The sequence below is a fragment of the Alosa alosa genome, chromosome 14 (genome assembly GCF_017589495.1).
Source record: "Alosa alosa isolate M-15738 ecotype Scorff River chromosome 14, AALO_Geno_1.1, whole genome shotgun sequence".
In the NCBI taxonomy this organism is placed as follows: domain Eukaryota; kingdom Metazoa; phylum Chordata; class Actinopteri; order Clupeiformes; family Clupeidae; genus Alosa; species Alosa alosa.
This window is the reverse complement of record NC_063202.1, coordinates 5327239-5345140: the sequence shown is the minus strand read 5'-3', so window position 1 is coordinate 5345140 and position 17902 is coordinate 5327239. Positions and strand designations below refer to the sequence as shown.

The following is a 17902-nucleotide window of genomic DNA, read 5'->3' as shown; positions in this document are numbered from 1 at the left end:
GTACAAATCTACATGTGCCGTGTTGAGGGGGAAGGGTGGAATCCATTAATGGTATTTACAACTGCTAAAATACAAATGCTCTGTAACTGTAAAGGGAGCATTCTCTGCTTGCCAACTGATATATTTCAGTGATACATTCATTCTACTGCAGAAAGTTATTCTTATGTTTGTGTGGCTTTAAATGCTGTATAGAGAAATAAGCTGGTTGAGCATGTGTGCATTGTTCCAAGCTTTACATTACCCTCTTACATTATTTTACATTTTTTGGTTTCTGTACAATACAGCAGTTTTTTGTTAGGTTGGAGACTAGATATTTCTATGCTTAAGTATAAGTATATAAGTATTTTGATCCCGTGATGGAAATTTGGTCTCTGCATTTATCCCAATCCATGAATTAGTGAAACACACTCCGCACACAGTTAAAACACAGTGAGGTGAAGCACACACTAATCCCGACACAGTGAGCTGACTGCTACAGCGGCGCTCGGGGAGCAGTGAGTGCCTTGCTTTGGGGGGTTGCCGGTTTGGGGGTTCGAACCGTCAACCCTCCGGTTACAAGTCAAAAGCGCTAACCAGTAGGCCACAGCCACCCCTGCTTTGATTATTGATTGATTTGATGCCTACTTTTTACATAGATGCCTACAATCAGAGGCTAAAATGGATATCTCTGGGGATTTTTGGAGCAAACCATATTGAAAAAATAAGACTATTTTGCTACTTTGGATCAACCATTTTCTTCAGTTTCTGTGGACTTTGTGCAGGTATGCTTCATATTAGATATAAAAAAGTTTTTAAAAAAACAAACAACAACAACAACAAATGACTCGTGTGCAGGGGTGAAAGTAGTTTTTATTTCTTGGTGGTACTATGATATAGAGTTATAATAATTCTTGGCAAAGCCGCTACTAAAAAATTTCACTTAGCCTAATTATTTATTATTTATTTGTTTGTTTATTTACTGTATTATAGTCTACTTATCAAGCATTCACTAGGACTTCTTATCACTCTAGTATCACTAGATATCTTTAACCCACCTGTATCTGTTTTTGATTATGAATAAATTGCAAACACTTAATTTCAACATTTATTTATTTATTTAGCCTAGTTACTCTGCTCGCTCCCACTTCCAATCGTTTTTTTATATAGGCTACTGTATATCATGAAACACGTTTCTTTGAGTCATGCCTTTTTATTTGGGAGACTGCAACATACTGTAGCGTTTCACTATCATGAACTGGTTTATTGTCACAAGGCACACAATGCAGCGGGCCGTGTCAGGCCCAGAACCGAAAGAGGCAGAACTTTCTCGAACAGTAGCCTATATTCTCCGGGGGTCCCGCCCCCCTCTCGCCAGGCTGCCAACCATGAGCATGCCCGGGGTTGTGCATAGCGCGGGCACTCCCTGATTGACAGCCGGTCGCTACAATACTTCTGTCCGCTAAAACACTTTCATTATTGCTGCGCAAGATCTGGTTAAACCGTACACACGCTGTCTGTCTCTTGTCTCTCCAGCGAAACACTGCACACATAAAACCAGAATAGGCTATTGAAACATCAACATATTTTTCTTTAGCCTGTATGTTTTTTTATTTATTTCGGAGACTTTCCAAGAAACGTCCGTCTGCTAAAACACTTTTGATACCAGTGCACGTTGGCGCAATTAGGCTACTGTACGCGCGCTATAGCCTGCTCGTTGTCTGTCCAGCTGCACGGGAGGTTTAGACACAATTTAGATACAGTTCAGAACGATGTATATGAAATATATTTTGGGGGAAACGTGTTGCTTCTGGTAATTTGACGTTAGCAGTTGTGTTGTCATGCTGAAAGTGCAATATTTTTCAGAGACAGTATAGTTTTCTTTCCGGTACGGCGTACCCTTTCCAAATATTTTAGTGGTACTCCGTACCGGCCAGTACCGGCTTACTTTCACCCCTGGTCGTGTGACGTCTCATCTATGACTGAATGAATTTGCAAGCATACGATCTCTTGAATATAAGAGTGTAGTAATGTTTTTAAATGGTTACTACTACACTCTTAAAAAGAATGTATTGTCCCTACCTGGACACAGAGATTTGTTAAAAAACAACGCAAGTTGTGTTTTATTCAAGGCAAGTTGTGTTATTTTCAACACATATTGTGTAACAAATAAAAAAAGGAAACAACACAAACTGTGTTGTCCCTATCTGGACACAGAGCTGTGTTAAAAACAACCAAAGTTGTGTTGTTTTCAACACATTCATTTTAAAAGTGTACAGGTGTAAAAACCATAATCATAATATCTCCGTAGACATAGAAGCCACATATCAGTTACCATGCATGCTTCCCAGGACTGAACCAGGTATGTTCTTTGTGTTATGTGCAAAATAATCTTCAACATTTATTGAATACAACAGTGTTAAAATTTTGAGGAAAACCTCATAACAATAAATAATCATTACATTTTCCTTGCCATTTGAAGGGGCTGATTTGAGTAACAAGATCTTTATTTAGCAAACTTTAGACTAACATTTCAATGTTTTCCGATGTTGTCCAGTGCCTCGATTGGAACCATCAAAACCAGTCTGGACATTTATACTTCTGGAGATAAGCAGCTATTCTCAGATGTTGTTTCTCTCTCTTAAAACTCGAGCATACTCCCATGGTAGGTGTGTTATTTATCAAGAAATCCTAAAAAGTGTCCAGTTTTGGTAGCCTGGTTAGCATGCAGACCTTCTCAATTGTAATTAAGAGTGGGTCTGGATTAGGTTCATTGACTTCCAGCAGAGGCATAACTAGCAGTGAAATTAAACTTACATTGTTGTATTAAACTCGGTAACACTTTATTTTAATGTGTCACTGTTACAGTGTACCTACCTAATTAGGTACAGTGGTACAACCTGTGTAACAACATGTACTATCAGGTACTATCATTGTACTTGCATTATGTATTTGTGGGTACCTACATATAGTTGTTACATTGTAATACTGAGTGCTTTTACAAAACTTTGCCAATTTGCCTAAATTTTCCTGGTTTGATACAAACCATTCTTAGCTCCAGTCAAGGCCTCATTGTCTTCAGTGTACATGTAACAGCTGTGCAGCAGTTAACTGGTACACTTCATTTTAATGGGTTTATGCCACTGTATCAAAGAGCAATAAGTGTGTGCCAACACAGTTGATATATGTACTATGTAGTGAATTAGTAGACCTGTTCTAAGACATCAAAGACACAACATACATGTCATATGTACATGTAAGTAATTAACTGGTACACTTAATAGGTTTATTCCACTGTATCAAAGAGTAACAAGGTTGTAGCAGTACAGCTGTTACATGTACACTGAAGACAATGAGGCCTTGACTGGAGCTAAGAATGTTTTGTATATCAAATCTATCATGACCAGATTTTACCCCATCCAGCAGGTCTCCAGGTCAGCTCTTTGCCCTGTTGATGAAAATTTAGGCAAATTGGCAAAAGTTTTGTAAAAGCACTCAGTATTACAATGTAACAACTATATGTAGGTACCCACAAATACATAATGCAAGTACAATGATAGTACCTGATAGTACATGTTGTTACACAGGTTGTACCACTGTACCTAATTAGGTAGGTACACTTTAACAGCGACACATTAAAATAAAGTGTTACCAACTCACCAAATCGTTTCAGAAGTGTAGCAATCTCGTAAACTAAGATTTTAAATGCAGTTGTTTACTCAATTTCAAAGAAACATACGTCCATGCCGGATTAGCGATTGTATTTGCGCACCCGTGTTTTAGGGACATTGGAAATTGGCTTTAATGGCCTTTTGGCCAGACAGACCAGCAGAGCAAATCCCAAATTTGCCACAGGTTCATATGGGTATTCCCAGGCTACTGTTTTGGCAGTTTCATCTTCAACATTACTGATGTGACAAACTACTTCAAACATCAGAAGTGCTCAATTTAAAGTAATGTGTGTAATTGGCACTGAATTGTTTCTTTTAGACCATCTTATAGACAATCAGGATTCAGGACACAACAAAAGACAGCTAATTAGTACAGATCAAGAGCCAACCAGATTGTTCTTTCTCATCTCCAGTATTTAGGAACACATTCATTTGGATTCCTCTGCTTGTAACAATGAGTGTTGTACTGGTCCGTAGACTGGTAAGGAAGAGGCTGCAACATCAGGGACGTAAGTATAATGAAAGGAATTATGATGGCGTACTATAATCTATTATTCATGTTGTATGTATGGCACTTCATTTGTAGTGATATAACATGGTCAGGATATCCCATTTAGCCTATGTTTGAAGGAAGGGCTTGTCTAATCAATAAAAGATACCATTAATAACTTGTTGTTCTAGGTGAGTTGATTCTACCTTGTTTTGGGGTGTACATTTTTATTACAAACATGAATGGACAAAATTGAGTTAGAACACTGAAAAGTCCACGTCTAAAAATTGAAATGTACGGTGTGGAAGAAATTTAGCTTAAAGATCTATAAATAATGAGAGTCTGAAATAAGGTTTTGTCTTTTGAGGTCAGGATCCACACACACACTGAGGAACTGTTGGACACAAAGTAGAATTTCTCTGAGCAGATTTATCTGTATCTCTACTCTCCTGTTTATTTTCTTTTGGTCTCTTGATTTTTCCCTCCCTCTTTGTAGCTTCAAATTTCCATACAAAAAGACCTTTATAATGCAGTGCAATTTCCTGCACCATTTTCACTGTTAACTGAGATTTTCTCCTCTTTCAACCTCTTTCTCTCATTAAGTTTGTCTTCCAGTTGATCTATCTGTCTCATACTCAGACTTCTCTTTGAGGAGAAACCAAATTCCTGTACCTATGTATCAAGCGGCACTACGGCCCTTTGATCATACCTTTCTTTCATTTGTATTATGAGCGGACTGTGCCATTGCACTGGATCAGAGTTAGATCTTCGATTGTCACTTAATTCCCCACCCATCGCTATAACTTGAGCTATCCGTTTTCCCTATACACGTGGTCGTCACCTACTTGTGGTTAAGTTGAAGCCGTCGCCACAACCCCAGATTGCCAACGGAGATACGCGGGAAAACTATATGTCCCTCTCTTCTTATCTCCCAGTGGACCTAAGTCCAGTTTCCTCAAATTAGGTGCTTTTACACTGCAGCAAAGCCCATTTACCTCAGATCTGGCGCTTCAGCCATACGGCAAAGCTAAACTATTTCAGTTATAGGCCTACCTCAGATCTGGTGCTCCAACTTTACAGTCAAGCTAAACATTGAGGTGCTTACAACCGAAGCAGCAATCCAGTACCTATTGACCCATCGAAATTATAGCCACAGTGGCACAACCCAAAATTATTACCTTAATTTAAAACAAAGCTGCTCAAAAGACAAGTTGTGTTATTTAAAACATTATATCAGACTCTTTCTCACCATTTAAACAGGTTGAGGTGACCTTGTAGATCCTTGCCCTCTTTCTTCTATACTTGGGATTCCTGTGGAGACGGTCCGGTCCTCAGGCTAGGCCCCCACTCTGGTCTCAAGGCGGAGACTATGGGGCTGGGGAATCTGTCCCAGGATGATCAGTCACCTTTGCCTCGAAGTCCGGACGTTGTCAGCCAAGGAATCCCATCCTCGTCGCCATGTATGTGGAAGACATTTATCTTAAAGATATATACATACTGAGAGTCTGAAATAAGGTTTTGTCTTTCTCATTAGTACCAGTAGTTGATTAATCTCGGCGCAGAGAGGTCTCATAAGCATCAGGCAATCAGGATACAAAGACAAAGTCTCTGCACCAAAGAGACAATCAGTTTTTTCTCACACACATTTATACCTCACACGGTATCATAATCTCATTGTATCATTACACCTTCTCTGCACAGACTTGGTCAATACAATGAGTTAATTAAGAACCAAGGACATTAAGAACATTTATATCGTCATACATCACAAGATTTGCCATCTGAATATCAGTAATTGGAACAGAAGTATCAAATAATAAGAACTGTAAGAACTAGGCTAGTTTCCAACAGAAGAATGAATTTACACTGCAATAGAAGTATCAATTACAAGGCACATCACAAACTAGGTTAAGCTTTAGCAGAGTCTATTCAAAAGTGTAAGATCTTACAGAAACACAAGTATCAAATCAAAACAACAGAAGGTTAAAGTCCATCTTTGTCATCTTCCCCTCACAACGGGTCTGATACCAAATGAGGTGGGCGATAGCCTGGCGAGCCAGACCCACATTAAAATGTAGGGTCTGGGCACTCACCGTTCGCAGTGCTCAGTCCGAGGGGCGGGATAATCACTTGTCTTTCAAATTCCCTCTGCACGCAATAGGACGCAATAGGATATTTGTTTTCAAGTAATAGGAATAGGATATTTGTTTTGTTCGATGGCAACGGAATTTGTGATTCTAATTCAGGTCTTTCATATCACTCCGCAACTACTGGAACTTCATTCAAAAGTGAAAAGCAGACGGTTGATCAGCTGTGTTCTAAAGAATGTTTGATTCAAGTTCAGCGTGTGTTGTTGCAAACTATTTGTTTCTCAGCAAAAGCCACGATGAACGGTAACAAATAGGCTATAGCCTATGTAGGCTAAATAGTCATATGGTGGGGAGTTTATTGTTTCGTTTTGGCAAGTAGCCGTGTAATAGGCGGGATAATGTATAGAACGGCAGTCATTATTGGGAAAATAAGTCCCTTCAGGGCGGAACAAGACCCCTCCGCTGTGCGTCAGGGTCCGGTTCGCCCTGTCGGGACTTATTTTCCCAACAATGACCGGCGTTCTATACATTATCCCTTACATAATTCAAGTCAATGGAGCGTTGTGAAGAGCCGTATATTAATTACAACAACAAAAAAATGTTGACTCATTCAATACTGTATTAACATGGGGGTCTATTGAAAGTACTGCATTGGATTCATTGTTTGTTGTTAATTGTTGCATCTTGGTTTTAATTGGACCAGTGTCACCCCTTTTTGTTCCAAGTGAAAATATAGACCACAAAAAATATCTAAAAGACTGAAAAGCCGAGACTGAAAAGAAATAGGAGTTATCCTTTAATACGATAAATAATGGACTTAAACAAACATTGTATTGATTGATTGATCATATAAAATATTCAGTGGTTTGAAGAAATGCATAACTGTCCCAAGGATTAAGTAAAACTGTTATTTTATTATTTTAGTATGACGTATCATGAAATATTAAAAACATTCAACAGCTTGTTTGTCTCAGTCTTCAGTATGGTGGTGGTTAGGAATGTGGGTATCCTTTTTCATTGTACAGGGAGAGGGCTGTAATTATGCTTGTTTTATTTACAGGCTTATGCTGGGCAGCAACCATGGCTGTTTTGATTCCTGCTTACTTTATCAAAACCATTTATTTTATTAGTCATGTTCAGGATGCATCTGAAGGTATGGATAGTTTTGTTTGAAATATAAAAAATAAAGCAACAATTTGGTAATACAACATTAATAGCATAATAAGGCTTGTTTGTCATCTAAAGTGTTTAACATAATTGTGCAGAGAGTTTATGAGGATGCTACCATATATTTCAGGTCATTCATCACCAGTCCTGGGACAACAGATGTAAAATAGCTCTGGTGCAATTCTCTTTCATGTGCATTATCCCTGTTGAACAAACCTCAAATATACATAAAAGTCATAATAAGGCCTAAAATGTACCATCCCATGATGGGTAATTCCGCCTTAGTCTCATCAAATTGTCATGAATGTGTATCTGTGATATAAAATGTTGGTGTGTCTTTAGTGATCAAGTGTGACCACAACTATCCACTTCACTGCATTGTGGCCACTTGTGTTGTGCCTGCTGGTTGTGCGTTCCCTTTTGTCTCTACCTCATGCTGTTTTCATAACAGTGTGATTTGATTTGAACTAGCAATGCTTTTATTACAAGTTAATTGATATATGTCAAATGTCATAATTAATGCTGAATTGCTTATCTTGTTTTGATCTGATTCCAGCTATTTCACCTGGAGAGGGTGCAAGGCTCCTTTGTGCTTTTTCTCTATTAAAGATGTTAACGAATATCTCCTTGTCAAAGCATCCAGATAGCACAGCTGGTAAGTCCATGATTAGTCTACAAGTCAGAGCACAGCTACTGTATGCAAACCCTGAACAAGGCTACTTTAACTTCCTGTTTACATTATTGACCTTAAAGTAAACAACTTACAGTAGCATTGATCCATCTCTTAATTACATGGGACCGTTTTAGTTGAAATGTGTTTTATGTACATGTTTACACTATATGTGAACTTTCAGTAAATAGATGGAAAAAATGCAACATTGTGTTCACCAGATGGCACCATGAATATTATGTTGATTCCATTAATGCCAGATATCAAAACAAGTCCCAATTTAAACAATTTGTCGTGGCTAATGTGCTTGGTCATAGCAAGTGGGTGGGTGTCTATTGACTTACAATCTGTTTGACTCATAATGTTTTTTAATTGCAGATAAACCACAAACCATTGTATATATGTTTGGAGCTACCAGTCTAAGTATTGTAAATTCAATTGGTTTGGCAACAAAATTGTTCCTGACCTCAGGTAAAAAATAACTGAATCATCACTGTCTTAGTATTGCAATATTTTACTATTTCATTATCCTGCCATTAAGTCTTACAATAATATGTTCATTGTTTCTACTTTCAGTGGCAAGCAGAAGTGTCAGTCAAAAAGTACCTGATCTTCGACTCATCACCTTTCCATCAGAATGCTTCTTTGTGTTTGGGTGGTTTATGCTGCAGATACGTGATTACTGTAAGTGCTAAATGATTACAGATTGATAAAGAACATTTGTACTGTATTTGTGATTGCTAATGGACCTGTGTTTGTCTCCCTTACTCCCACCATGTATCACAGGGACTCACATAACCCGGTAAATCCTCTCATTAGCTATGCATGTGAAGTCAACCATAACTTTATTATTGTTGATTGATCGATTGGTTTGTTTTTCATTGCCCTTCCCCCAATCAGAACAGAGAGCAACTCAGAAGAGCTCATACATGGAGAGCTCATACAGGTTGGTTTCAGTATATTAAAGACTGAAAGACAGTTCACACAGTCATGCACTAATATATAATAGACCTCATACAGGTTGGTTTCAGTATAAAGATTGAAACATGTATATATGCACTAATATAATAGGTCTTATAACAGGGATTTCTGGTTTCTCATTTTAGGACACATCCGACACTCATGGGATGGAAGCTATCGTGTTAACTACTTTGTACACTTCAGACCCTTCTGAGGTAATCCTACATAGGCCTGAGATATATTTGTTCATGGTTTCATTGGTCTATACTTGAGTGTGTGCATTGTACACAAATTCGTATTATTCTTAAATAAATGCAATAACTACATGTAATTTCTAGTCATCTATCTAAATTAACCTCGTCACTTCACAGTAGATGACATGATGTAGATGACATGTTTTTTTAATAGCTTGGTATCTGATGTCCCACATTAAGGTCTACGTTCTTGGAAATGGAGGGGTGAGAGTAAGGTTGCAAATATGCAACCTCACCAATGTTGCTTTAGAAGACAGTGTCTAATGTGGTTTTGCACTTTCAGATTGACTCAGATATGTTGTAGGCTAATGTTGGATACTTTTGAGCTATCTTAGAAATAGTGTCTGGTTGAGCTTGCTAATAAACTTTATTTTGTTTTGGGATAGACAAGTGATGAACCATCTAATGGACACATCTTTGTTTTGTGTATTACTTACACTTTTAACAAATCGTTCCTCTTACTGACAGCAAATCTGTATGTTTATAGGTGATCTGAAGATCACAATGAAGAGGCGAATTAACCAAATGTTCACCTGCAAATCTGGAAGTATTTACAATGTGATCCAGACCACCAGCAAATTTACAGAAGAGTACCTGATAATTCTTTGAAAAGACGGAACATTTTGCTATTCAGTTGCACCACAAAAAGGAGAACTGGACTGAACAAACTGGACAAACAGAAGAACTTAAGTTTGCTGAATTAATATCAGATTCAATTTGTCTAACACTGTACAGTCAAGTGACATTAATATCTGATCAAATAAATATTATATATTGGCTGTGAAACGCAATTAGAATAGTAAATATGTCATTGCATTATTGAAAAAAAATGTTGAATGGACTTTTTGAGATCGAAAGGTTTCACTTTATAATTCAAACTATACTATCTGTGAACAAATACATGCTGTGTTACCAGTAGCCTTGTGAGTCATGTCACACTGTAGTCTTTCAGAGAGATGATCCCTTGAATGAGTGGCTGTTAGGAGACAATTGATGTCCATTAAAGACATGGGTAATGACACCATACATTATGCCCACCAGCAGAATACCTACTGTATGTAACTGTCCCTCTACTGTATTTATTATGTATTGTACGGTATTGTAGTCTGCGTGTATTGTCTTAAGTATGTTCTATCTCTGTCCTGCCTTATTTTATTTTGCCTGTACAGTGCTTTGTGACTTTTGTCTATAAAAAAAATACTATAAATAAATTGTAATATACTAAAGTTTACCTCTCTGAATATTATTCATTTTTAATATTCTTTGATCTCAGAAGCCATTCTAAACAAATGTGGGTGTGGTTTGTACTTTGATGAGAGACTGCCTGGGAATACAAGGTGTCCCAAGCTATTTTATGTACAAATTAGCTGAAGAACATCCAAGTTGGCAGAAATTTTGTCTGAACTTAATGTAAGACCTTACATTACATTGTATTTTAACCATTGTTCAGTATAATATTTTAGATTGATATTTATTGAATCAAATTAGTGTTACCCTCAAAACCAATTTACAGTGAAGAGAGCCTGAGCTGGTCACTTTAGATTGATATGACTCAGAAGAAAGTTAATCTCAAGTGAAATGAAACTGGTCTTTAGCCAGAGACAATGGTGTAAACATCAGCAACATGGGGAAGTTCTTAACCGGTTTGTCCAGTTTGCAAAATCTGTTCGAACGCAGGAGCCATTGCTAGTCATGTGTGGGCATGACTTGACCACTTTGTGGAAATCAAATGAGTTGTAAGCTACTGGAATTGCCTTAGAAGGAGCGGATCACTTGAAACAGTTAAAGGGGGTTACCACACAAATATGAGGTCTGATCATTTACCATATTTGCTTGTGATATTCCTTCTTGTAAGACTTTCGGCTACAGAACAGACATCATTGCAAAACTGAATGACAACCTTTATCAGATTATTCCCATACTGTGCACTGTGAGTAGTACAATTTTGTTTTGGATCATACTGTTTTTGTATACTCCATGTGCTATAGGATCTGGTAATGTCACATGATATCTGCATGTTTGGAGAATTTATATGACTGTTAATTTACTTTGTGATATTTCTTTTTTTGTTAGAGAGTTAGTTCTAGCTGCAGCAGTTCATGGTGAGTCACAGTAAACAAAACATTTACTTTCTGAATAATATACTGCATGTAATGGGTAGCCTAATGTTTCATGAATTAATAACTGTGAAGTTACTTACTTTTGTTCATTTTAGTCTTTAGTGAATCATGTGTTATCGGAGACAGTGAATGCATAAATGTTCTAATATGGAGTGGTAACTCCTGACATATCGATCATATCAATCAATCATAATATATGATTACTATGTCCACAATGTCTTTTAGGGATTAGACTGGATGGTCCCTCTGGTCCTCTGGGTGCCCAGCTGGGAGGTTCTGTTCTGCTGCCCTGTTCTGTGGAAACCCCCTTACCTCTGGAGGAGCTGGAGGTGGAGTGGAGAAGAACAGACTCAGATGTGCTGGTGCACCTGTTCCAGGAGGGAGAAGAGAGACCAGAATCACAGGACTATGCCTACAGGGGAAGAGGCCACTTCTCTCCTGACAAGATAGCACAAGGAGACTACTCTCTTCTTCTCGAAAACATTACATCCAGTGACATGGGTCTTTATAGATGTGTTGTTTATACAGATCTGGACTCCAGTGAAATTTCATGTGAAATTAAAAATGTGGGTGAGTATTTGTCTTGTTTGTTTTTTTTGTTAGTTTGCTTGTTTTCTTTTCCAATCCAAAACTCCTATAGGCTACATTATACACTGCTCATGTGTTACATGAGTCAATGTTGTTTTTGTGTTATTGTTGATGATGTTTTGCCATGACTGTAAATGTCATTTCCACATGTACAGAAGATATGTAACATAAAATTCAACGTCCTGGCAGAGGTAATTATGGTAACAGTGCTTTTATGGAAAAATATCCGTCTTCACTGTGTCACTGTACCTTTTGTTTCTGTTTGTCATGTAAGATTTTTTAGTGGTACACGGAGTCCACCATGCTGGTTTTGTCTATGCGGGTGAAGAGGTTGTCCTGCACTGCTTTGTGGACTCCCACATCCCACCTGAGAAACTGGAGGAGGTCTCCTGGAAGAGGACAGACAACGAGATGTTAGTGCTTCTTTATCAACATGGCGAGGTCCTCTCAGACTCCTCACATGAGAGATATAAAGGCAGAGCTGAGTTCTTCTTATCAGAAATCCCCAAAGGCAACTTCTCACTGAGACTGAAGGATGTCAGGACAGAAGACAAAGGAGAGTTCACCTGTGTAGCCCACAGTGGAAATATTTTGGGAAACACCACTGTTGTAGTTCCAAGTCTTGGTGAGTATTACTAATTTGGGAGGGATTCTCATTTTAATCAGGGACCTTGTCGAGAAATTTTGTGTAAGCCTTTGCCCCTAACAAATATCCAGCTAAACCCCTTGACAAATCTTCCTCACAAGTAAAACTGACTTTTTCAACCAAATGTGACAAAAACAACAACAAAGCATTGGGGTTAATAAAACATCTGTTTACACATATACCATATTTGATACAGGTCTCTCCACTTTACACCAGCTGATTGTGGTGCTATGCATTTTTGCCTTTGGACTTAGCATGGTCTCTTTGATTCATTTTATAAAGACAGGTAAGGTTTGTACCACCATTATGAGTGTTACTTTGACACCTTTAAAGGAGAATTCCGCAATAAGATTTTCACAAAAATCTCTGTTTGTGGAGGTCACCAAGTACTGTCGGTACGAAAATAAAACAGGAAAGAAATGGTGCTATAGCTCGAGCTGCTGCATTCAACAGCTAGAGCAGCCAGGCAGCTACAGTGCTACACTTTGGGAGCATCTTTACTTTTACCTTTGACTCCTGTCTTATTTCAGTCAAAAACTAATATAGATTTTGTAAATATTTAAACATATGTGTATGTGTGTATAGTATATAATCTGTATAGTATAGTATGTTAAAAATCTTTTTGTCTTTTCTTAGGGACAAATGGAGGTGCCATGCTAGTGCATTTTTTACTAATTGTCAGTCCAAACATTGTCCTTTTTGTTGCATTCATTCTGTGGGCATTCACTGAAGGTAGGTTATTTAAGCAATAAGCCCCGAGAGGCCGTAGGTTACGCTGATTTTACAACAGCTAAGGGGCGTTGGTAGGCACGACCCCCCTTAGCTGTTGCAGAATCAGCGTAACCTACGGACTCAAGTGGCTTATTGCTTTTCTAAAACTGTTACTATAAATACCTGGCAAAGTTTCATAAAGTAAAGGTACAGCAACTAGAAATATAACGAGTTATTCCTAGATAATCATTCTTCCGCCAAGAAATATATTTCCTCTATCTGAATGGTTGCCAAGCAACATCGAGACGCAGCTTTAACTTTTGTATCAAGTTGTGGTAGCGCAGTAATACAGAACGGAATGCGGTGAAGGTGTATGTTTGTGCTGGATTTTACAACGGCATCGAACATGATTCAGCCAATCACAATCAAGGACCGGAACTATCAGTTTTAGAAGTAACAATATCATATTAGTTGTGTCTATGAAAAGGCTCTACTTATACAGCGAGTGTGAAAAATGGCAAACAAATTGAAAAATATTTAGCACAGTGTGCTGTTGCCTAAATATGTTGTTAACATCCAGCACACACATAAGACCATTTATTTGAAAAGCAAGCCCTGTAAGTGAGCCTGTGATAAATAAAGTTTTTCTGTGATTCCTGTTTATTTCCCCTGCACCCCAGGTTTTCTTGATGAAGCTGTTACTTGCTCAACAGTTAATCTCGCACGCATCTTCTTCTTGTTATTGACCACTCCATATCTGGACAAGTTCCCAAGTAAACAAATATTTTATCCATTTTATCCATGTCCTTTTTGCCTGACCCATATATATTCATATATTTTCTTATTTGTTGTCATGACTACAGTATATGTATAGTAATTGACAATTGTGTCTAATGTCTACAGAATGTTTAATGAACACAATCAAAATATTGGGCATCTTGATACAATATTCAGCAATCACAACAGCCTTTTATTCAGGTATGTATAAAGGAGTTTTAATTGGTTTAGGTTTAACACTGAACATCAGCTTATGCCTTAATCATTTTAGGGTATTAGTGAGGTTTATGTTAAGACCCTGAGTTCTGGCACAACATCTCTTCTCATTCAGTTGCATTAAGGAACAGGATAAATATCAACTTATTGCCGAAGGGCTCCACTGCGAAGAAGGAGCTGATCACTTATTTTGTACTGATGCCAGTCTCATGTGCTTGTGGAATAATTGTTGGTAAGACATCAAATTTCCAATGGTCTCTTTTTCGAAAACAAAATGGCACCGTATGAAATCATGGATAGAATGTGAGGATACTGATTCCCCTGAATGAATTACTTTTGTAAACTTCAGGCAAGTACAGTAAATTGTATGTCCTGCTTTCGATTGAGTATATATATCTGTTATGGTGGAAAACTGTGGGATGATTCTATTGATATGAACCTTTAACTTCACAGCCACCACACAGGCCATCTACCCATCTCTGTGCTGCATTGATGGTTCAAAATCAAGTAGGTGTTGGCAATGGCATAATTGGCCTATATTGATCTTTAACAATGTCACAAGTACAGCAGTCCCATTTTACTGTAGTTCTCCGCAAAATGGTTGAGGTAACTTTTTATTTGTGTAACATCTGTGTTCTCAGACACAAGACCCAAGGAAAAATGGTCATTTATATTTATGGAGATCTGCATCATGCTTCAGTTATTTTTCATTTCCATGAAATCAAGATCAATAGGAATAGGTACGGTTGGTCACATTCTAGAGTTTGTTAGTTGCAGAATGAATAGGCTACTTTTTGTAACTATGGTTTTGCTGCTCTGCAAGATAAAATGTACTGAAGACAGAACATATATCACATCAACTAAAAGAACATTGAGAGAGTACCTCCTTTGAGGCCAAAAGCAATGTTCTGGAATATTAGGAAAAGTAAAAAAAAGTGTTTGCCATGTATGATCCACTTCAAAATGTTATAGGTTATTCCTTTGCCCAATGTTACAACTTGATCATGGAAATCAGGTCAGTACAGACAGATGAACAAACAGTACAACATCTAAAGCAATACTAGTGATGGTTTACTGAGATAATGGCAGAATTAGTCCATGTGTTGGCAGATTTAGTCGATGTGTTCCTTATCGTTTCTTTTAATATTCCTGTTTCAATATATTGCTCTCCATTTGCAGTTGTCCACATGGTGTTTTTCGTGTTCTGTGTACTACTTCAACCTATATCTCTGGTACTGATACGCATCATGAGGAAGAGGTTGCGTTGTGGATGTAAGTGTAGAATTCCCTAATGTATGAAAGTATTTTTATGACAAAAAAATTGAACTTGAACTAGACTTCATGTTTCTTCCTTTTGTTATCGTTTGGTTGCTTTAGGTACTCAAGATCTCTATTTTCTTTCCTTGTAAAACAAAATTGCACACAAACACTTTGCTTTGCAATGGCATATATTTGTCTGTGGCATTGAAAACATGTATAGTCATCCTGAGTAACATTTTAGTGGAAACATCACTTTGGGGACACCTGTGTACTTTGGGCACGCTTTTCTCACGCATTGGGCTAGGGATGAGAGGATTGCCTGTGAAATCTATCTACGTCCATCCTTAATAGAGATTTAATTGACAGCATTTCAGTGCTCTGTTATGCGTGGGATTCAGAGACTCCTCCACACTGTTTCTCTTGCAAATGTTTACAAACTTTATTTATAAACTTCATTTCAGTCTTTCGACCTTCATCAGTGTTTTTTCTATTGATGTGTTATGCAAAATTGCATCTGTGTAAATGCAATAATAATCCCTTCTGTCTTCCCAGATGTGTGTTGGACAGTCACTATGGCCATATTGGTCCCAGTATATATTGTTTCATCTCTATACCGGATAAGTCAAGTTCAGGATATGTTTGGAAGTAAGGTCTTATATAGCACAACTGCTAAATAGTTACTTTGAGGTATATAGTTACTTTAAAGTAACTATGATTTAACAATGGCGTCCTAAACATGTTAATTGATTTCAGCGATATTTCCCTCTGAGCATGCTGGAATTATAGCTGTGACGGCACTCCTTAAAATCCTTAGTGCTGTTTCTCTACTGGAGCATCCTAGCAACTTACAAGGTATACACACTTATCGTGTTTCAGTATTTGTGACATTCGTAACTCTGCCAAATAAATGCTATAGTCAGAATGACTGAGGACATAGAAGGTGTGCTTGTAAGTCACGATACAGGGCCAGTGACAGAGTGTTATGATTTTGTTGGATTACAGGAATGCCACAGCTGATTGTGTATGGATTTGGCACTGTGGGTGTGTGTGTTGTGAATTCCATCGCCCTGATGACAGAGCTACTATTAAAAGCAAGTATGTGTATCAAGTATGTGTTTATCGATGTTGTCAGTCAATCCCATACCAAAGAAGGATTTAGAAGGATTTTTGAAATCTGCATTAAGCAGTGTTTCCTAGTGTGAATAAAAAAATGTGTGTGTGTGTGTGTGACTGTTTCAGGAAATGGAAAAAGATCAATATCAGACCTAAGATTGGTGATTATGCCATTGGAGTGCATCTCTGTCTCTGGTTGGTTCTTCCTGCTGATCTACAATTACTGTAAGTCCCAGTAACTGTGCATGCATTACGATTGAGCTCATTTATACCAATTATTGTATACAGTCCCTGCTCTTTGAAATAACTGTTTAATTTCCATACAACATAGGGGCATGCAGCAGAGGCAGGTATGCTAGAAACACCATCTGTATTTATTTATTTATTAGTTATTGTATTACAGTTATTGTATTACTCTCAGGCTGTAATTATTATCATGATGGTCAGGGCCTGATTTTATGCACTGTTCCACTTAGGGGAGCTGATTGTTCTGAGATCCACAATGAAAGACAGGTACAAGGGCTTTGTTGCATTTAAGCCTGCATACTGTAGGTTCTCGATTTCATGAGTCACTCATAACCTAAGTTATTATAAATAATTAAGTTCACAGTGAATCCTTTTCTGTGTAGGACATACCTGCAGTTGAGGAAGAAGAAACTTTGTCTCCTTGCTAATGGATCATGCTCTCAATAAGTAAGTACTGATAGAGTCATATGATACTTCATGTTACCCAATGTAATATAATTATAAAATTGAAATGCCTGTAAAACCTGGGAATCATAGTTGTTATGTAGAGTACTCGCATGATAAATGTGGTGAAGAGCTTATACATCTAAAATGGTATAACGCTATTCAACATGCGAGGTTGGTCATAAATAAAATGCATTCTATGTTATTTTTTAACAGTGTGTTAACATACTAAAATGTATTTTATTTTATATTTACTTTACAGACTTGTCTATTGTCCAGACCCATGAGCGAACATCTTCAGTCATCCAAAACCGGATCCCAAGCAATGAGCTTCTACAGGCATCAAGCAAGCCGCTACAGAGCAATAAGCCCCAATGAGCCCCACCAACAGTCTAGAGCAGGCTAGCATGTAGTGATCCACAGCCCCTTGCAGACAGGGAGCCTCTCAACATCGAGCAACCGGCTATTCCAGACGGTCTACGTCACAAATACGGTCCACGGGT

General features: G+C 37.9%; 1 protein-coding gene across 1 annotated transcript; it reads left to right on the top strand.

Annotated features, from left to right (window-relative positions):
* The first annotated feature begins 10902 nt into the window (after positions 1-10902).
* On the top strand, positions 10903-12625 carry LOC125307612 (butyrophilin-like protein 1). Its single transcript, XM_048263666.1, has 3 exons — positions 10903-10921; positions 11624-11968; positions 12261-12625. The coding sequence occupies exons 1-3, from the start codon at positions 10903-10905 to the stop codon at positions 12623-12625; spliced, it is 729 nt and encodes a 242-aa protein (XP_048119623.1).
* The last annotated feature ends 5277 nt before the right edge of the window (positions 12626-17902 follow it).